Source organism: Rhodnius prolixus, unplaced genomic scaffold, assembly GCF_049639745.1.
Source record: "Rhodnius prolixus isolate KJV_2025 unplaced genomic scaffold, Rpr scaffold_32, whole genome shotgun sequence".
NCBI classification, from domain to species: domain Eukaryota; kingdom Metazoa; phylum Arthropoda; class Insecta; order Hemiptera; family Reduviidae; genus Rhodnius; species Rhodnius prolixus.
The window spans coordinates 206,845-228,976 of NW_027411597.1; the positions used below are offsets into that span (position 1 = coordinate 206,845).

General features: G+C 36.6%; 3 protein-coding genes across 3 annotated transcripts; 1 reads left to right on the plus strand and 2 right to left on the minus strand.

Moving 5' to 3' along the window:
• Window positions 1–10,800: 10,800 nt before the first annotated feature.
• LOC141452052 (matrix metalloproteinase-26-like) lies at window positions 10,801–12,420 on the minus strand. Its single transcript, XM_074123871.1, has 2 exons — window positions 11,518–12,420; window positions 10,801–11,130 (listed from the first exon to the last, which is right to left on the minus strand). The coding sequence occupies exons 1-2, from the start codon at window positions 12,418–12,420 to the stop codon at window positions 10,801–10,803; spliced, it is 1,233 nt and encodes a 410-aa protein (XP_073979972.1).
• Window positions 12,421–17,663: 5,243 nt separating this feature from the next.
• Window positions 17,664–19,934, plus strand: LOC141452069 (uncharacterized). Its single transcript, XM_074123890.1, has one exon. The coding sequence runs from the start codon at window positions 17,874–17,876 to the stop codon at window positions 18,558–18,560; it is 687 nt and encodes a 228-aa protein (XP_073979991.1). The 5' UTR covers window positions 17,664–17,873; the 3' UTR covers window positions 18,561–19,934.
• Window positions 19,935–20,033: 99 nt separating this feature from the next.
• Window positions 20,034–21,521, minus strand: LOC141452070 (uncharacterized). The gene has a single exon (XM_074123891.1). It carries the CDS (start codon window positions 21,451–21,453, stop codon window positions 20,083–20,085), a length of 1,371 nt encoding a protein of 456 aa, XP_073979992.1. The 5' UTR covers window positions 21,454–21,521; the 3' UTR covers window positions 20,034–20,082.
• Window positions 21,522–22,132: the final 611 nt, after the last annotated feature.

A 22,132-nucleotide genomic window follows, 5' to 3' on the forward strand; every position in this document is an offset into this window, starting at 1 on the left:
CCCTAATAACTTTTGATATTTTTGAGCTAAATGACTGAAATATGGGGAATGTCCGGCACAAACGCGGCACAAACGAATGGTAAATAAAAATTGAAAAAACTCAAAAATAAAAAGTGGCCAGACCAACTAGACATGCGAATATCTCCTCTAATAATGCGGCACAAACTAGAAAATTTGGTAAATCGCCGGCCCAAACGAAGCCCAAACGAATGGTAATAAGAAATTTTGTAAAAACTCAAAATAAAAAGTGGCAATACCAACTTGACATGCGAATATCTCGCTTAATAATGCGGCACAAACGATGAAATTTGGCGAAACACCAGCAGAAACGAGGCAAAACAGATTGGGAAAATGAAATTTTGAAAAAATTCAAAAATTGAAAAGTTATATTAATTTTTTCATATTTACTTGACAAGCTAATATCTCGATTGGTTTGGCGGCAGAAACGAAAAAATCTTTTGATATTACTACAATAGTTATTTGTAAAGTTGTAGGTAAAAGAAAAATACAATTATTTGCTATAATTGATATGTATTTATGGCTGAAAGGAAACCCATCAGCCGCTGGTGTATGCTAGCAGTTAGTTACATTAGTTGACGTAGAGATGCGCTGCTGGCGTCAGTATGTCAGTAACAGTTTTTCTTTAATAACTTCTCTAATATTGCGGCACAAACAATGAAATTTGGTGAATCGCCGGCACAAACAAGGCAAACGGATTGGCAAAAAGGAATTTTGAAAAATCTTAACGACAAGCGTAATCGCATGTCCAACTTCCGTCAAGTTGTTATGGACTATTTAAATCCCTAATAACTTTTGATATTTTTGAGCTAAATGACTGAAATATGGGGAATGTCCGGCACAAACGCGGCACAAACGAATGGTAAATAAAAATTGAAAAAACTCAAAAATAAAAAGTGGCCAGACCAACTAGACATGCGAATATCTCCTCTAATAATGCGGCACAAACTAAAAAATTTGGTAAATCGCCGGCACAAACGAAGCCCAAACGAATGGTAATAAGAAATTTTGTAAAAACTCAAAATAAAAAGTGGCAATACCAACTTGACATGCGAATATCTCGCTTAATAATGCGGCACAAACGATGAAATTTGGCGAAACACCAGCAGAAACGAGGCAAAACAGATTGGGAAAATGAAATTTTGAAAAAATTCAAAAATTGAAAAGTTATATTAATTTTTTCATATTTACTTGACAAGCTAATATCTCGATTGGTTTGGCGGCAGAAACGAAAAAATCTTTTGATATTACTACAATAGTTATTTGTAAAGTTGTAGGTAAAAGAAAAATACAATTATTTGCTATAATTGATATGTATTTATGGCTGAAAGGAAACCCATCAGCCGCTGGTGTATGCTAGCAGTTAGTTACATTAGTTGACGTAGAGATGCGCTGCTGGCGTCAGTATGTCAGTAACAGTTTTTCTTTAATAACTTCTCTAATATTGCGGCACAAACAATGAAATTTGGTGAATCGCCGGCACAAACAAGGCAAACGGATTGGCAAAAAGGAATTTTGAAAAATCTTAACGACAAGCGTAATCGCATGTCCAACTTCCGTCAAGTTGTTATGGACTATTTAAATCCCTAATAACTTTTGATATTTTTGAGCTAAATGACTGAAATATGGGGAATGTCCGGCACAAACGCGGCACAAACGAATGGTAAATAAAAATTGAAAAAACTCAAAAATAAAAAGTGGCCAGACCAACTAGACATGCGAATATCTCCTCTAATAATGCGGCACAAACTAAAAAATTTGGTAAATCGCCGGCACAAACGAAGCCCAAACGAATGGTAATAAGAAATTTTGTAAAAACTCAAAATAAAAAGTGGCAATACCAACTTGACATGCGAATATCTCGCTTAATAATGCGGCACAAACGATGAAATTTGGCGAAACACCAGCAGAAACGAGGCAAAACAGATTGGGAAAATGAAATTTTGAAAAAATTCAAAAATTGAAAAGTTATATTAATTTTTTCATATTTACTTGACAAGCTAATATCTCGATTGGTTTGGCGGCAGAAACGAAAAAATCTTTTGATATTACTACAATAGTTATTTGTAAAGTTGTAGGTAAAAGAAAAATACAATTATTTGCTATAATTGATATGTATTTATGGCTGAAAGGAAACCCATCAGCCGCTGGTGTATGCTAGCAGTTAGTTACATTAGTTGACGTAGAGATGCGCTGCTGGCGTCAGTATGTCAGTAACAGTTTTTCTTTAATAACTTCTCTAATATTGCGGCACAAACAATGAAATTTGGTGAATCGCCGGCACAAACAAGGCAAACGGATTGGCAAAAAGGAATTTTGAAAAATCTTAACGACAAGCGTAATCGCATGTCCAACTTCCGTCAAGTTGTTATGGACTATTTAAATCCCTAATAACTTTTGATATTTTTGAGCTAAATGACTGAAATATGGGGAATGTCCGGCACAAACGCGGCACAAACGAATGGTAAATAAAAATTGAAAAAACTCAAAAATAAAAAGTGGCCAGACCAACTAGACATGCGAATATCTCCTCTAATAATGCGGCACAAACTAAAAAATTTGGTAAATCGCCGGCACAAACGAAGCCCAAACGAATGGTAATAAGAAATTTTGTAAAAACTCAAAATAAAAAGTGGCAATACCAACTTGACATGCGAATATCTCGCTTAATAATGCGGCACAAACGATGAAATTTGGCGAAACACCAGCAGAAACGAGGCAAAACAGATTGGGAAAATGAAATTTTGAAAAAATTCAAAAATTGAAAAGTTATATTAATTTTTTCATATTTACTTGACAAGCTAATATCTCGATTGGTTTGGCGGCAGAAACGAAAAAATCTTTTGATATTACTACAATAGTTATTTGTAAAGTTGTAGGTAAAAGAAAAATACAATTATTTGCTATAATTGATATGTATTTATGGCTGAAAGGAAACCCATCAGCCGCTGGTGTATGCTAGCAGTTAGTTACATTAGTTGACGTAGAGATGCGCTGCTGGCGTCAGTATGTCAGTAACAGTTTTTCTTTAATAACTTCTCTAATATTGCGGCACAAACAATGAAATTTGGTGAATCGCCGGCTCAAACAAGGCAAACGGATTGGCAAAAAGAAATTTTGAATAATCTTAAGACAAGCGAAATCGCATGTCCAACTTCCGACAAGTTGTTATGGACTATTTAAATCCCTAATAACTTCATCCATCAGCCGCTGGTGTATGCTAGCAGTTAGTTACCTTAGTTGACGTAGAGATGCGCTGCTGGCGTCAGTATGTCAGTAACAGTTTTTCTTTAATAACTTCTCTAATATTGCGGCACAAACGATGAAATTTGGTGAATCGCCGGCACAAACGAGGCACAAACGAATGGTTAAAAAAAATTGAAAAAACTCTAAAATAAAAAGTGGCCAGACAACTAGACATGCGAATATCTCCCCTAATAATGCGGCACAAACTAGAAAATTTGGTGAATCGCCGGCACAAACGAAGCCCAAACGAATGGTAATAAGAAATTTTGAAAAATCTCAAAATAAAAAGTGGCCATACCAAATTGACATGCGAATATCTCGCTTAGTAATGCGGCACAAACGATGAACTTTGGCGAATCACCAGCAGAAAAGAGGCAAAAGAGATTGGGAAAAAGAAATTTTTAAAAAATTCAAAAAATGAAAAGTTATATCAATTTTTCTCATATTTACTGGACAAGCTAATATCTCGATTGGTATGGCGTCAGAAACGAAAAAAGCTTTTGATATTACTACAATAGTTATTTGTAAAGTTGTAGGTTAAAGAAAAATACAATTATTTGCTATAATTGATATGTATTTATGGCTGAAAGGAAACCCATCAGCCGCTGGTGTATGCTAGCAGTTAGTTACATTAGTTGACGTAGAGATGCGCTGCTGGCGTCAGTATGTCAGTAACAGTTTTTCTTTAATATCTTCTCTAATATTGCGGCACAAACGATGAAATTTGGTGAATCGCCGGCACAAACAAGGCAAACGGATTGGCAAAAAGGAATTTTGAATAATCTTATGACAAGCGAAATCGCATGTCCAACTTCCGTCAAGTTGTTATGGACTATTTAAATCCCTAATAACTTCATCCATCAGCCGCTGGTGTATGCTAGCAGTTAGTTACATTAGTTGACGTAGAGATGCGCTGCTGGCGTCAGTATGTCAGTAACAGTTTTTCTTTAATAACTTCTCTAATATTGCGGCACAAACGATAAAATTTGTTGAATCGCCGGCACAAACGAGGCACAAACGAATGGTTAAAAAAAATTGAAAAAACTCTAAAATAAAAAGTGGCCAGACAACTAGACATGCGAATATCTCCCCTAATAATGCGGCACAAACTAGAAAATTTGGTGAATCGCCGGCACAAACGAAGCCCAAACGAATGGTAATAAGAAATTTTGAAAAATCTCAAAATAAAAAGTGGCCATACCAAATTGACATGCGAATATCTCGCTTAGTAATGCGGCACAAACGATGAACTTTGGCGAATCACCAGCAGAAACGAGGCAAAAGAGATTGGGAAAAAGAAATTTTGAAAAAATTCAAAAAATGAAAAGTTATATCAATTTTTCTCATATTTACTGGACAAGCTAATATCTCGATTGGTATGGCGGCAGAAACGAAAAAAGCTTTTGATATTACTACAATAGTTATTTGTAAAGTTGTAGGTAAAAGAAAAATACAATTATTTGCTATAATTGATATGTATTTATGGCTGAAAGGAAACCCATCAGCAGCTGGTGTATGCTGGCAGTTAGTTAATTTAGATGACGTAGAAATGCGCTGCTGGCGTTAGTATGTCAGTAACAGATTTTCTTTAATAACTTCTCTAATATTGCGGCACAAACGATGAAATTTGATGAATCGCCGGCACAAACGAGGCAAACGGATTGGAAAAAAGAAATTTTGAAAAATCTTAAAGACAAGCGAAATCGTATGTCGAACTTCCGTCAAGTTGTTATGGACTATTTAAATCCCTAATAACTTTTGATATTTTTGAGCTAAATGACTGAAATATGGGGAATGTCCGGCACAAACGCGGCACAAACGAATGGTAAATAAAAATTGAAAAAACTCAAAAATAAAAAGTGGCCAGACCAACTAGACATGCGAATATCTCCTCTAATAATGCGGCACAAACTAGAAAATTTGGTAAATCGCCGGCACAAACGAAGCCCAAACGAATGGTAATAAGAAATTTTGTAAAAACTCAAAATAAAAAGTGGCAATACCAACTTGATATGCGAATATCTCGCTTAATAATGCGGCACAAACGATGAAATTTGGCGAAACACCAGCAGAAACGAGGCAAAACAGATTGGGAAAAAGAAATTTTGAAAAAATTCAAAAAATGAAAAGTTATATCAATTTTTCTCATATTTACTGGACAAGCTAATATCTCGATTGGTATGGCGGCAGAAACGAAAAAAGCTTTTGATATTACTACAATAGTTATTTGTAAAGTTGTAGGTAAAAGAAAAATACAATTATTTGCTATAATTGATATGTATTTATGGCTGAAAGGAAACCCATCAGCAGCTGGTGTATGCTGGCAGTTAGTTAATTTAGATGACGTAGAAATGCGCTGCTGGCGTTAGTATGTCAGTAACAGTTTTTCTTTAATAACTTCTCTAATATTGCGGCACAAACAATGAAATTTGGTGAATCGCCGGCTCAAACAAGGCAAACGGATTGGCAAAAAGAAATTTTGAATAATCTTAAGACAAGCGAAATCGCATGTCCAACTTCCGTCAAGTTGTTATGGACTATTTAAATCCCTAATAACTTCATCCATCAGCCGCTGGTGTATGCTAGCAGTTAGTTACCTTAGTTGACGTAGAGATGCGCTGCTGGCGTCAGTATGTCAGTAACAGTTTTTCTTTAATAACTTCTCTAATATTGCGGCACAAACGATGAAATTTGGTGAATCGCCGGCACAAACGAGGCACAAACGAATGGTTAAAAAAAATTGAAAAAACTCTAAAATAAAAAGTGGCCAGACAACTAGACATGCGAATATCTCCCCTAATAATGCGGCACAAACTAGAAAATTTGGTGAATCGCCGGCTCAAACGAAGCCCAAACGAATGGTAATAAGAAATTTTGAAAAATCTCAAAATAAAAAGTGGCCATACCAAATTGACATGCGAATATCTCGCTTAGTAATGCGGCACAAACGATGAACTTTGGCGAATCACCAGCAGAAACGAGGCAAAAGAGATTGGGAAAAAGAAATTTTGAAAAAATTCAAAAAATGAAAAGTTATATCAATTTTTCTCATATTTACTGGACAAGCTAATATCTCGATTGGTATGGCGGCAGAAACGAAAAAAAGCTTTTGATATTACTACAATAGTTATTTGTAAAGTTGTAGGTAAAAGAAAAATACAATTATTTGCTATAATTGATATGTATTTATGGCTGAAAGGAAACCCATCAGCAGCTGGTGTATGCTGGCAGTTAGTTAATTTAGATGACGTAGAAATGCGCTGCTGGCGTTAGTATGTCAGTAACAGTTTTTCTTTAATAACTTCTGTAATATTGCGGCACAAACGATGAAATTTGATGAATCGCCGGCCCAAACGAGGCAAACGGATTGGAAAAAAGAAATTTTGAATAATCTTACAGACAAGCGAAATCGCATGTCCAACTTCCGTCAAGTTGTTATGGACTATTTAAATCCCTAATAACTTCATCCATCATCCGCTGGTGTATGCAGGAAGTTAGTTAATTTAGATGACGTACAAATGCGCTGCTGGCGTTAGTATGTCAGTAACAGTTTTTCTTTAATAACTTCTCTAATATTGCGGCACAAACGATGAAATTTGATGAATCGCCGGCACAAACGAGGCCAAACGGATTGGCAAAAATAAATTTTGAAAAATCTTAACGACAAGCGTAATCGCATGTCCAACTTCCGTCAAGTTGTTATGGACTATTTAAATCCCTAATAACTTTTGATATTTTTGAGCTAAATGACTGAAATATGGGGAATGTCCGGCACAAACGCGGCACAAACGAATGGTAAAAAAAATTGAAAAAACTCAAAAATAAAAAGTGGCCAGACCAACTAGACATGCGAATATCTCCTCTAATAATGCGGCACAAACTAGAAAATTTGGTGAATCGCCGGCACAAACGAAGCCCAAACGAATGGTAATAAGAAATTTTGTAAAAACTCAAAATAAAAAGTGGCAATACCAACTTGACATACGAATATCTCGCTTAATAATGCGGCACAAACGATGAAATTTGGCGAAACACCAGCAGAAACGAGGCAAAAGAGATTGGGAAAATGAAATTTTGAAAAAATTCAAAAAATGAAAAGTTATATTAATTTTTTCATATTTTTTAGACAAGCTAATATCTCGATTGGTTTGGCGGCAGAAACGAAAAAAGCTTTTGATATTACTACAATAGTTATTTGTAAAGTTGTAGGTAAAAGAAAAATACAATTATTTGCTATAATTGATATGTATTTATGGCTGAAAGGAAACCCATCAGCCGCTGGTGTATGCTAGCAGTTAGTTACATTAGTTGACGTAGAGATGCGCTGCTGGCGTCAGTATGTCAGTAACAGTTTTTCTTTAATAACTTCATTAATTTTACGGCACAAACGATAAAATTTAGCGAATCAGCGGCACAAACGTGGCCAAAGAGATTGGCAAAAAGAAATTTAGAAAAATTTCAAAAAATGAATTGTTATATCAATTTTTTGCATATTGAGTTGACACGCGAATATCGCGCTTAATAATGTGGCACAATCGATGAAATTAGTTAAATCGCCGGCACAAACAGAGTCCAAACGAATGGTAAAACGAAATTTTGAAAAAACTCAAAAAGAAAAAGTGGCCATACCAATTTGACATGCAAATATCTCGTTTAAAAATGCGGCACAAACGATGAAACTCTGCGAATCACCAGCAGAATCGAAGCCAAAGAGATTAGCAAAAAGAAATTTCGAAAAAGTTCAAAAAATAAAAAGTTATATCAATTTTCCTCATATTTAATTGACACGCTAGTATCTCGCTTGGTATGGTGGCACAAATGTTAAAATTTGGTGAATCGCCGGCACAAACGAATCCCAAACGAAAGGTAAAAAGAAATTTCGATAAAACACAAAAATAAAAAGTGGCCATACCAAATTGACATGCGAATATCTCGCGTAATAATGCGGCACAAACGATGAAACTCTGCGAATCACCAGCAGAAACGAGGCCAAAGTGATTGGCAAAAAGAAATTTAGAAAAATATCAAAAAAAGATATTCTCATATTTACTTGACACGCTAATATCTCGCTTGGTATGGTGGCACAAATGTTAAAATTTGGTGAATCGCCGGCACAAACGAATCCTAAACGAAAGGTAATAAGAAATTTCGATAAAACTCAAAAATAAAAAGTGGCCTTACCAAATTGACATGCGAATATCTCGCGTAATAATGCGGATCAAACGATGAAATTTGATGAATCGCCGGCACAAACGAGGCCAAACGGTTTGGCAAAAATAAATTTTGAAAAATCTTAACGACAAGCGTAATCGCATGTCCAACTTCCGTCAAGTTGTTATGGACTATTTAAATCCCTAATAACTTTTGATATTTTTGAGCTAAATGGCTGAAATATGGGGAATATCCGGCACAAACGAAGCCCAAACAAATGGTAAAATGAAATATTGAAAAAACTCAAAAAGAAAAAGTGGATTTGCCAATTTGACATGCGAATATCTCGCTTAAAAATGCGGCACAATCGAAGAAACTCAGCGAATCACCAGCAGAATCGAAGCCAAAGAGATTAGCAAAAAGAAAATTTGAAAAAATTAAAAAAATAAAAAGAGTAGATATAAAGTGGGGATCCTGGCGCAGTGGCAAATGAGCCAGGCCCCCCAGCCGCCTCTGGTTTACGTTATCCTTACCCCTCTCCCTCAACATTGTGTAGGTAGTTACCCTCTACCCCCACCCCCACCCACAACCCCCAACTCCTCCATCGCAGCCCCCCAGCCGCCTCTGGTTTACAATATCCTTACCCCTCTCCCTCAACATTGTGTAGGTAGTCCCCCTCTACCCCCCGCCCCCAGACAGGGCAAATGAGTGAGAAATAAAAAATTATTTTTATCTGGTGTATTCGATCCGACGACTCTGTGCACCAAAAGCTGACGCTTTACCATCCTTGACCATAGTGGTAGTCTTGTGTATGTTTATGAAAGATGTGAATCTTATGTTTCGCGGCGGCGGCGGCGGTTCTCTCTGTGGGGGATTCCAGTGCCCGGGGATCCGGTTTTGTCAAGGTTACGTAGGCGACAGTTGCTGTTGGCTCAGGGTTATTGCACCGGTGAATTCCTTTAGAGGGGGGGGGGGTTGTCCTGGTAGTTACATGTCGCGGCAGGTGTGCGCACTGCTGGAACATGCTCGTGCATAGCAGGGTTAATGCACTGGTGGTGTTGAGATCAGGTTTTTAAATGTCAAAGTTATGTAGGTGGCTGTTGGTAGGGTTATTGCACCGTTTATAGTTTTGTTTACTCTTAATTCCTTTTACCGGCGTGTATATATAGGATATATATTTATTTTATCTTAAAGATTAAAATCGGTAGTTAGATAAGAAATCGGTGGATTATATATTCATATAGGTAAGAAATCACCTTGCTATGCTATTTGGCGAAGTGATTTCAGCGACCCCCACTCCTTTACCAACTGGACAACTGTATTGCACAACATTATGCAAAGAGTAATGGCTACAGTTTTACTACCTACCTTAAATGTGGTGCGGCGGTAGTTAGATAAGAAATCGGTGGTGGTGGGGGATTATATATTCAAGTATTTAATATATCTACCTTTAGTTACCAACATGTCTAATAAAGAGTATGGACTTCAATTGTGCACCAGTTTTGCCATCAACAATAGTAATAGTAAGAGAATCATTTCCGGTCTATCTGAAGATGATATTCCTATTGCTGCGTTGAAAGGACGTAAGGCTGAGGTGATTTATATTAGCCAGGAGGATTGGCGTGTTTTCTACGACAAGCGTGGAATATGTGAAGATTTTTTCAAGAAAAAAAAGGTGGAAGAGGAGGAAATTAGATTGCAATATTCGACAATGACTTTGGAGAAGAAGGGTGTGCATAAGGTGATTACATTTACGGCCAAACCTACATGGATGGATACATTTTTGAATTTAGAGCCTCCTAAAATATCTCTATTAAGAAATGAATATTTCCAACTGTTGGCAATGTATAATTGTTTACAAGATCAGTTTAATTATTTAAGTAGAATCTATAAGCCTTGTACGCTAGAATATAATCCAGAGGAGGAGAATAAAGAGAATTAGAAATTCATGTGTTTTTTTTTTTTTCTTACCTAACCCCCCGTCAAGGACTAGGAAATAAAAAAACAAGATATTGAAAAAAAATTATATTCTTAATCTTTTACATCTATTTTTTATAATTTTCTTCAACAATAAATACTTTACACATTTGGATTTATGAAATGAAAGTATTTGCGATCGTGCCCAAAATACTTTACATCCTTGACATTGTTTAATCTCTGGGTTCATCTTTGAACATTCCCTAATATGGTCTGCCAACGAACCAGTCCTGACAATGTGTGTATAAATAATTGGGCATCTAGATACTAAAAGAGAAGTACAATTAATATAATAAAACCGAAAAAAAAAATACTCGTAAAAAAAAAAATTCTTACAGTTTAGGTGGCTCATGGTGTGGATGTTGTGGCAAAACTGAACTGGAATTATTTAATCCCTACATATATATATTAAATGTTTAGGCTGTCATAAATTTCGTCCACAGAAGTGGTGGTGGTGGTGGTGGTAGTGGCAGTGGTAACTTGTGTACTCTGCTTATACCATAATTTCTTGACAAGTCCATGTATATCATTTATGATATTATCTCGTTCATTACATTCAATATCGAATAATGATAATGGATTGTTTAGAGTGCCAACGGAGGATTCTAGAAATTCATTGTATATATAGAAAAGATCGTTTGCTTTAAAATATAAACAACCATCTATACCCTTAAAAGCGGTGGAAACGTTACGTGGTATTCCGGGGAAAACATTTGATATATCTCCCACATAATCACCCTTCAAATCATCACATTCGTTTATTTCATTTACAAAAAAACTATCATATACAACATACGTTTTTCCCTTATTCGCATTAATTACCGCATTTACATTACCATCTCTTAGCAAAGAATGATAACTAGGACGTGATTTTAAACGTAATACCATATGATCTAAAAGGTAAACCTGACGGTTTGCGATTAAAACTATATCATTGTTAGGACGTTGGTAAATGGCAGAAACTTTGACAAAATTTTTAGGTAGAAAATCTAACCATCTCATTATGGATAATGGTCGTGTAAAGTCTCTAATATTTCTTAAATTCTTCTGCAGAGGTATACTCCATACTAATCGTCTGTAGAAGAAATAAATTCGTTTATTTATTACCAGAAAATTGTCAATTACATTTTTAAATTGACAAATATCGGCTAGTAGCGGCGGTTGAAAAGGAGGTATTGGTTTCGGCGTCGTCGTCGTCGTCGTCGTCGTCGTTGTAGGTTTTGTAACAGTCTTCTTCTTCTCCTCACCATACAACAATTGTATAGCATCAATTTCTGGTGTTTGAAGATCAATGTCGTCAATGTGTTTGATAAAATCTGGGAAATAATAGTATGGATACATTATGGAATTCTTATGCGATGTATGTTGTAAGCCTAAAGCGTGTCCAATCTCATGAATTAAAACTGAGTATAAGGATAGCTCGTCATCAGCAGGTATCATCAGGGCACCATTCCAATGTTCATTTTCATCTACATGTATTTCCACTTGTTCACGATCTTCACTGGGAAACTCAGCATGTGCTAAGACACCGCCAAGTCCATCAAAATCTTTAAAACAGAAATTCCATCTATTTGTAGTGCAAAGATGTTTCCTACTGGCAAAGGAAATTGTAATGTTTGGTTTATGTTGATCATGGTGAAAACCTAGTCCAGAATGTTTTGACCAGAGAGAAAAGGCTTTCTCTGCTACTAAAAAATATTTAACTGGATAAATTGTCCAAGTTAAATTTTGTCCACCCCATTTATATTTACTACTATCCACCATGAAGGGGGTGAAATTATCTTCAACACCGCATCTAGATCTATTCATAAAACGTATTGTTTCTTCATTCTCCTGCCCATCTGCCGGTAGAGAGTGTATAGTCTGGAATAGTTTTAAAGCGCTGCTAGCTGCTGTTAAAGAACTATCATCTTGATTCAAATAACCATATATTTGTAGATAATTAATCGTAGAGTTGTTGTAGGATAATGCGTAAGGTAAACAAAACGTAAGAATTAAGTACCTTATCATGTTGACCGTATGCTGCATAGTTTACAAATGAATGAGGAAACACACAAGGATCAATATAAATAGAAGACAATTAAGAGAGAGAGAAAAAAAAAATATATTTATTTAACCATACAAAGTGTTTTGCGAAATTTCATGATTTAACATAGCTGCGTAACTACAAATGCATGTATCAGGCCCCTCTTCACAATCTTCATTTGCCCAGACACAATTCGTGTAGTGACCTCCATCAGTTGTACTCCTTTGTTTACATTCCTTGGCTATTTCCTCCAGGTCTTTGATGGCTGACTCAACCTTCACAAGTAAAGCAGCCCTATCGAAATCTCCAAGATTTACTTTGATGCTGTCTAAATCCTGTCTGAATCGGCCGTATAAGGGGTGTGAGAGTATACTCTCCAAGTGTTCCATGATGATGTTAACTGTACGAAAGGTAACGAGAAAATGAAGGGGAAAATCTAGTATTAGTTGACTAAATCCTTTGCATTTATCCAAGATGGTTTGGGGAACCCCCACCATTTCACATACACCTTATCATGTTTTCTGCGCAATATCCTCTCCACAAGATATACATCTTTGAATTTAGTTTTCTGTAATTCCTGCGAATAGAATGCTCCTTGTATAGGTTGTTTGGACATATCTTCTAAAAGATAAGTATAAGGTATTGTCCTGCGTACAGCTACAACTTTAAATATTTCAGCTGACCAATTTGGTGTAAAACCTCTGGAGAATACGGTTCTATTTTTGGAAATGCGAACATAATCTCCTTCCCTAAAACGTGGTTCACCTCTTTGCCTCCTCCTCCTCCTCTTCATCATCAATATCTCATGCGCGTTACTCTGATTCACTTCTGAAGGTTTCATTCCTATGGTACGGTGAACTGTATTGTTATACTTGTCTATTAGACGAGATAAATGACCAATATATTTGTAACTACCTTGGAGGCTGAATAAACGATACATTAATCCTTTAAATGTTCTATTAAATCGTTCAACAATGGCACATTTAATTTTGCTAAATGTACTGTAGTGATTAATTTGATATGATTTCATAAGCTGCTTGAAATGAGCATTGTAGAATTCCTTGCCATTATCTGTTTGAATATTCTCTGGAGTGCGTCCACTACTGCTAAGAATATCTTCCAAAGCTTTTACAATATCCTTTCCTCCTTTAGACTTTACCGGCTCTACCCAGGCAAACTTGGAAAAACAATCAATCACTGTCAATATATACTTGAAACCCTTATTTTCACGCGCGTAAGGCAGGAATTCGATGAGATCCATTTGCCATAGATCATCCAATCCTTTTAAAATAGTTTGTCGTCTAGGATAATGCACTCGTGATGGTTTGTGAAGTTCATCAACTATTTCCTCTTTGATGTTTGCCATCACGTTTCTAGAACTTTTTTCAACAGAAAGGCTGTAACAGGTGTATGCGGCGGCAATAGACTTATTCTATTGTTCATAACTTCAAATATACGATTTACAAAGGTGGTTGTCGACTGTAGTCGAGATTGATCGTAAACATTCAACAGGTATGATTTTGTGACCAGATCTTCTCTTTCATTCACTAATTTAGTAACATATACTCTCATATATTCCTCTAAATCAGCCAGTTTTACATAATAGTTTTGAAGGTGTCTCTTATTAACTGCGTCATAAATGTCCACCGGATCGTCAATTCCAGTGAGTCGTTTATGTTTAAAGTCAACGTACTCTTCCTCCTCCTTCCTATCAACGTGTAATGGACTCTGCGACCACGGTCTGCCAAATTTATCTATTGTAGACATGTGACCTGTGCAGGCAAAACTAATGACCATTCCATAGTTTTAGTAGATTATATTAGCTTCTCTCAACTCCTCTACAATAGATTCTATTTCATTTTCATGTCCGCTATGACCTGCCAGTTTAGAGGCAAACAGAATCTGTAATCTTGCGACTAACTCGTTTGGGTCGTCCCAATATTCGTAGATACTTTGACCTTCCCACATTCCCATACCTGTCTTTTTCTTCACCGATCTAAATTGATATGGCTTGGATGGTGGTGGAGGCGTCGAAGCCTGTGGTAACAACCTATGTTCAGCACCTCCTTCTCCTGGATGGAAAAGAGGTCTAACTATATTTTTATACTTCCATCCTTTACTACCACTCATCTGTTTTTCCTCACTAAACTGTTGTTTATGAGCATTACTCAATTCTAGAATATTTTTATAAACTTGTAAATCGTTTTCCGTATATGATGTGGGTTTTTTAAGGAATAATAACTGATATAAACCTGGTGTCCCCTCAAACAATTTATTTTTTATCACAAGATCATTTCCATTTAAGGTAACATTTACATTTCCAATGACCATTCCACCGGTTGGTAATATACGAATACCGTACCTATCATCTAAATCCGTCGCCGCCGTATGAGCAGAAGTGATGGATTTATATAGGTATGGTTTAAGTAGAGGACCAATGCTTTCCTCTGCTTTCAACTCTTGCAGCAATAGAGAATCATGTTTTAGAGGCGTTTCCTCCTCCTCCTCCTCCTCTTTCTTAACAGGTTCCACTTTAACCATTGCCTCCTTCTTCCTCTTCTTTTTAACTAATTCCTGAAGCGGCGCAGTAATAGGTCGAAAACTGGTTTCCAACTTCTCCTGAGTTAACTGCAAACCACGTTTCATACTTTTAAATTTATTACGCAATATTTGAGAAGTTTGAATAAGTTGTTTAGTAAGTTTAGGGTCCATGACTGGTACTGATGAAGAGGTTGTTGCAATCACTCTATATATAGATAAATGTATCTAATCCTTTCCGAAATCTCCCCTTGTTTACATCTCTTGTCTTATCAATGGCCACAAACCCGTGAGGCTCATCCCAACAGGCGTGACATATTTGTTTGAATTTTTCAAAGGAAATATCCGGCGAACTTATATGATCGCTATAGACATGTCTCAAATTTAAATCATCCTGTTTGAATAGCATAATAAAATTGGCATTATCACGTATAAGATGTTTTGGTATTCGAGCATAACTCTGTGTCAAGTAGAAACAATCAATGGATCTGTGCCGACTCATACTGAAATACTGTCTAATAACATCCTGCTGATCCATAGCAATGTCATCGAAAATAATAATGGAGTTTGTTTTAGCCTCTTCAGGCGTGGGCACCTGGTTAGTATCGTTTACTGTGGAAAACCCCACTTCCGGCACCCGTTTACAAACCTCTTCCAAGTATAAATACTTTTCCTGTTGTAACGATCTGCTACATACGTAAATATTTTCAAATTTCAATCCATTTGGATGTAGAATTAAGCAGGTGATTAGGTTGGTTTTACCCGAACCAGATGTTCCACAGATCAATGCTCTTATACTATTCGGCAAGAGGACACCATGACGACTGGCCAAGTTCTCAACATCAGGTAGTAGATTATAAATTGGTAATCGTTCACTTTGTTTCTCTAGACGCATGACTAGCTCTACATATATATATATAAACGCTCACGTAGCAAACACTCTAATCATAATGAGAAAGAAAACCGTCGGGAGAGGACTTACAAACTCAGTGATTGACAAACTACCATTTGAAGCACACATTCCCGGCTATAATTATTGTGGCCCCGGAACTAAACTTAAAAAGAGATTATCACGAGGTGATAGAGGAATCAATCCTTTAGACGAAGCTTGCAAAGAACACGATATTGCGTATTCTGAAAATAAGGATCTAGAGGTAAGACATACGGCTGATCGTATACTTGCGGAAAAGGCTTGGCAAAGAACAAGTGCTAGTGACGCATCTTTGGGCGAGAAAGCAGCAGCCTGGGCTGTTACAAACGTTATGAAAGCTAAAGTGAAATTGGGTGGTGGTGGTGGGAAACGTCGTAAAGGTGTTTCCGTTAAAGATGTGATAAATGCAGCTCGTATAACTTCACCGCTATTGTCCATTAGTGATGGTTCAAAGAAAGCGCTGAGAAAGGCTAAACGTTACATTAAAAATAAAACTAAAATAAGGAAAATTCCAAGAGTGTTACCAGTGCCTAGAACCGGTGGTATTCTACCATTTTTAGTGCCTTTATTTGCAGGACTTTCAGCGCTAGGAAGTTTAGCTGGAGGCGCTACGGCAATAGCTAAAGCAGTCAAGAATACTCAAGAGGCGAGAGATCGTTTGGAGGAAATGAGAAGACATAATAGAAAAATGGAAGAGCAGCATGTTGGCAGTGGATTCTTTCTCAAACCCTATAAAACTGGTTATGGTTTAGTTAAGAAAGCAGAATGACTACTTCCTCCTGACAGAGCACTCACAAATATAGATTTGTTAAAATTTGCCAAAGACATTCCTCATTTTAGAGGTGTATATATGCGCGACACCCTACCAAAGGATATTAAGGCGGATGAATGCGCCATTGTGAATTTAGATTCAATTAGAAACAGCGGTACTCATTGGGTTGCGTATAGTAAAAAAGGTAATGAAATCACCTATTTTGACCCATTTGGAAATCTTAGACCTCCATTAGAGCTTTTACGCTATTTCAAAAACTGTAAAATTACCTACAATCGTCAGAGGTATCAGGAGTGGAATACGCCTTATTGTGGACATTTATGTTTAAACTTTCTCTATAATAATGCCTAATCTGGTGTAGAGAGGTTAGTCATGTCGTTCACCTTCACGCTGACTGGTACATCCAGTGTGCTTAGTAATGACATATTTCCTCCCATTGATCTATCATCAGAAGGTTACAGCATCGGTCTCCTCAGCCTACAATCCTACAACTCTATACCGAATATAATTCAAGATGTAAACAATAAATTTCATTATGGGGATGATGGTGGTAGAGTGATTGAAATTCCTACTGGTGCGTACGAGATTGACGCTATTGCAGACTACCTAAAGAGAAACATTAAATCTCCAGATTTTATCAAAATCAGAGGTAATGTGAACACGTTAAAGGTTGAACTAATGTGCTCGCAACCGATCCATTTCAACAAGGAACATTCCATTGGTCCGCTACTCGGATTCACCAAACATAGAGTGTTGGAGAAGATGGTGGTTCATCAGTCTGATGAACTAGTGAGAATACATAATGTAAATACGGTGGCAGTTAATTGTAATTTGGCCATAGGTTCCTATAGAAATGGAGAACCTGGACATACAATATATGAATTTTCTCCTACAGTTCCTCCAGGTTATAAGCTAGTACAAGAGCCCAGTCCGGTCATTTATTTCCCAGTCACTGGAGAGAGAATTGACAATATTACGCTAACTCTAACGGATCAAGATAACAATATAGTGGATTTTCGTAAAGAAGTGATTACCATACGTTTACATTTAAAACAGAATGGGCTTTGATTACCAAAGGAGAAAAAGTATAAAAAGCGGTAGCGTTAGGAGTAAACCATACAGTACTGCTACCCGCAGGACGAGGTTAACACCTGCAAATATCAAATTTCTACAGAGAATAGGATTGGTGGTAAAGCGGCAGCGGCAGCGACGCAATGGAAGAGATATTAAACGTGAATGATGAAGTGGTTTTCGACGATCGCATCACCGACTACCAATGGCATAATCATATGCCCATTAATAGTTCAATGAACAATTCTGACGAGATCATCATCTCCATTCAACAACAGGACATATTCACCGTTCCTTCAAAGAGTTTTCTCTACATTCAAGGGCAGGTGAAAAAAGAAGCTGATCAAGATGTTAAATTAGTGAGAAATGCCTTCTTGTTTCTCTTTGATGAAATCAAATATCAGTTGAATGGAGTTTTGATTGACCATGTCCGTAACCCTGGAATTACCACCACTCTTAAAGGTTATGTATCGTTTACCAGAGACAAGGTGGAAACATTGGAGATTGCAGGATGGAAACCTCCAAGTATAGATGTAAATCTAACTGACGAAGAGGGAAATTTCGATTGTTGCATTCCACTGGATACCGTCATGGGCTTCTTTGAAGATTACAATAGAATAATTCTACAGGGTAGACATGAACTTATTCTGCATAGAAGTAAAAGTGATAATGACTCAATGCTTGCCGCTCATGCGACTACAAAGGCTAATATAGAGATCAAGTCTATCCAATGGAGGGTACCGTATGTGAAAGTGTCTGATCAACAGAAATTAAAGTTTCTAAACGTTGTCAATAGGGGAAAGACCATTCCCATGGCATTTAGATCTTAGGACCTTATTGAATATCCAACCCTACCTGCATCTACCAAACATACATGGGCTTTGAAAACTAGTACAAATTTGGAAAAACCACGCTATGTTATTGTAGGATTTCAAACAAACAGGAAACATAATTTCACTGCAGATCCTACAATCTTTGATCAGTGCAACATTACAAATGTGAAACTATTTTTAAATTCACAAGCATATCCCTATCACGACCTAAATGTAAACTATAACAAAAACTACTACAGTTCCATATATTACATGTACCAGGATTTCCAAAATAGTTACTATGGAAGAGAAAACAATCCTCTATTGTGCAAACATATGTTTAAGGATCTTGCACCCATTATTGTGATTGATTGTTCACGTCAATCTGAAGCTATTCGCTCATCCTCTGTTGATATAAGAATTGAGATGGAATGTAGTGAAGCCTTCAAGGCCAACACCACAGCATACGCATTAATTTTGCATGACACATTGGTGGAATACTCCCCTCTACAAGGACTAGTCAGACGTATCTAAAACCAGTTTTTTTTTTTTTGTGGGGTATTGCTGGATATATAATGCGGTTGTTTTCCAGAGAGAGTCAGTCAGTCAGTTCATCAGTTACAGCAATGAACGGTGTTGTGATAGATTTCCAAGCTTTTCTTTTCAAGAAAAAGTTTATAGTTAAGGAGGTCACCCTTATCGATCTCCTTAATTATACAGTTATTGCGCATTGGCTACTCAAACCGCCAGAGGAGAAGTTGGAAGAGGGCAGAAGCTACCCCAACAAATGGCTGGAGAGCAATCTCCATGCCATAGAATGGGCCAAAGGGGACGTGAGATATGAAGAATTCACTACATTACTCCAACAAGTTAGCCAAGATTTTAGAGCAATATTCGCAAAAGGCTACGACAAGTGTAAACACTTGGGGAATATCCTGGGAAGAGATGTTCTAGACTTGGGCGAATTTGGATGTCCGTCCTTACAGAAACTGCCAGGAGCTACATTGTTTGATATATGCGAGGATACTCATTCCTATAGAACGCAGTATTGCTCGCTAAAACAAGCAAAACAGTTGGCTTTTTGGATATATGCGAATCTGGACAAGGTGAACTTGGAGCAAATGGATGCAAGAATTAAAACCTTCAGCAATTATGATGGTGAACTGGATGGAAATCTACTCGCCATCCACGGATATTATCACTATAGGAAAACAGTTACATGCTTCTTTTGTGGCTGTGAAGTCAACATCAAGAGGGGGAGAAGGAGGATGTGCCTCTGCTGCAGCCATTCGCAAGACTGCGAGTGGAAGAAGACCTGTTTATATTTTTTTTTTTATGTAAATATTTTTTTTAATATGTAAATATGTTTTTAAAAAAAAAAATAAAAAATGATTATTTGAAAACTTGTCTTTTTTTTTTTGGAGGAGAAAGAAAAACACACATTTTTTTTTTTAATATTTTATTTTACAAATAATTATGGTGATTACATAGATGCCTTATAGAATATTTTTTTTTTTTTTACAAATAATTATGGTGATTATTACATAGATACCTTATAACCTATGGCTAAAGTTTGAACATTGTCTGCAAGGATCTCTCGTTTATCATCAAATGGTGTTAAAGATACCTTGTTTATTTCACTAGTATGCACTACATGTTTCTTTGACTGTATTACACTCATCAAAGTTTTATGTTCATTTTTAGAGAACAAACAGTCTACATAATCTTGGAAACATATGGTCTTTTGCACAGAACTACTTTTAATTCCTTTCACTTTTTTAATATTTTTTCCCCCCTCTACATCGATGGAATACATTTTGGCTCTAAGCCCTACAAAACCTCTAATTATCTTACCCACCACTTCATCTTTAAATGTCCCCATAACTTTTCTATTTTTGATGGAATAACAGGGATGGTTGGCGGGATAATCAGATGTGTCCATATAATCTAATAAACTTGACATATCTTTATAAAAATCCTGGGTTTTTAAAAAGTATGTAAAAGAGTCGGTATCGACATAGCAGAGTTTTAATTTCTCTACACCGTATTTAGGTAACATTATGTTATAGTGATAATTATACATTACAGTTTTTGATAGGTCTAAAATGCTCATTCCCACATAAATTGGTTTGTTGAATACAATAGACTTTTTAGCCATGTGAATTGCGGCCAAGTTCTCACCAATTATTGTACGATCAATGAAATCCGGTCTAGCTACTAAACGTTCAATTTTCCTCGCACTAGACACCAATTGAATGTTCACCCGTTTACGTATGTTCTCCATTGTTTTACCAAAAATTGCATTATTCATCAATTTGAAAAAGTCTTTTTCAAAATCATTTCTAGCAACCTTTCTAAGCTCGGCATTAAATTCCACATACGGACTTAACCATTTAGATTGATTAAACTTTAGTACACGATTAATTTTCACCAATTTCAAACCATGCTCTAACGCTTGTCGTAGAGTAACGTAATGAACAACATAATTACTACGCGTACCTAAATGTGGAACTAGCTTCTTGTGTTTATTAATTGTAATAGTTTCTGGTAGAAAGGGCAGATCGTTGTGTAACTTGTGTAGTTGGCTTGGATATTCCAGATCAACGTCCAGGATATATCCAACATCATCATCATCTTGTGTAGACTCTAAGGAGAAAGTCTCTGGGGGCACCCATTGAAATCCTCCGTAAGGTAGAGACATTGTCATAGCTTTTCCATACAAATTCGTACAGTCTTGGTAAGATATAAATGTACTCTCCTTGTTCGCATCATAATCAGTCATGTAATGGTTGTTGGCGCGAGCGTACCTATGTGATACCTGACAGATACCTCCTCTGATCCCTCTCTCAAGTAGCAGTATCATATCGTAGTCGGTCAACAGTTGTAGACGAACGTTTGTAAATTTTAGCATTGCATCAAATGTTAATCCAGGAGCTGTATAGTAATGACATGGATCCAGTTTGTGATTTTTCAACGTAATTGTGCGAAAATTTTCAAACAGAACATAATTGAAGAGTGTCTAGGAGAAGGTAATGATCTGCATATTGTCCTAGTGTTTTAAACTGGAATGTATTCCACACATTAACTGCATGTTCATAATCCTCTTGGCTAATGCCACTTTGATTAAGCCTGCTATAGAAACTTTCTTTAGGCGGAAGTGAGGTCTCTTCAAGTTTGTTCCAATCGGTTATGTATTCATAGGGAAATATGCCTTTTCTAGTCAGTAAATCTGCATGTTTTGAGGGGAAAAATCTATTCACTTCTTCCAACTCTGAGAGATTTCTCACTAGAGAATCTAGACTGGATGCCATAAAGCGGAAAGTGTCCAAAAATCGCAGTTTTATTCTACCACCGTTGATACTTTTAGAGAAGGAAATATACTTTTCACTAGTACTTGGTATCAAGTCAATAGTCTCCTCGTCAAAGCCCAACTCTTTAACAATAAAGTGACTATCATAACCGCTTAAATTATGCAGCAGGACGGGTATAAAAGTGGGATTTTGAATCCTTAAATTGCAATAATCATGCGCAGCACCTCTATATTTACAAGTTATATGACAATGATCCCTCACCTTTGTTTGCCCTTCCTC

What these genes read in the sequence shown, in the direction of transcription:
- LOC141452052 (XM_074123871.1), bottom strand. Translation starts at nt 12,420, where the DNA reads ATGCAGCATACGGTCAACATGATAAGGTACTTAATTCTTACGTTTTGT. An exon ending in ATATTTGTCAATTTAAAAAT is followed by an intron (nt 11,131 to 11,517) that starts GTAATTGACAAT and finishes GATGATTTGAAG; the next exon opens with GGTGATTATGTGGGAGATAT.
- LOC141452069 (XM_074123890.1), top strand. Translation starts at nt 17,874, where the DNA reads ATGGAAGAGATATTAAACGTGAATGATGAAGTGGTTTTCGACGATCGC.
- LOC141452070 (XM_074123891.1), bottom strand. Translation starts at nt 21,453, where the DNA reads ATGCTAAAATTTACAAACGTTCGTCTACAACTGTTGACCGACTACGAT.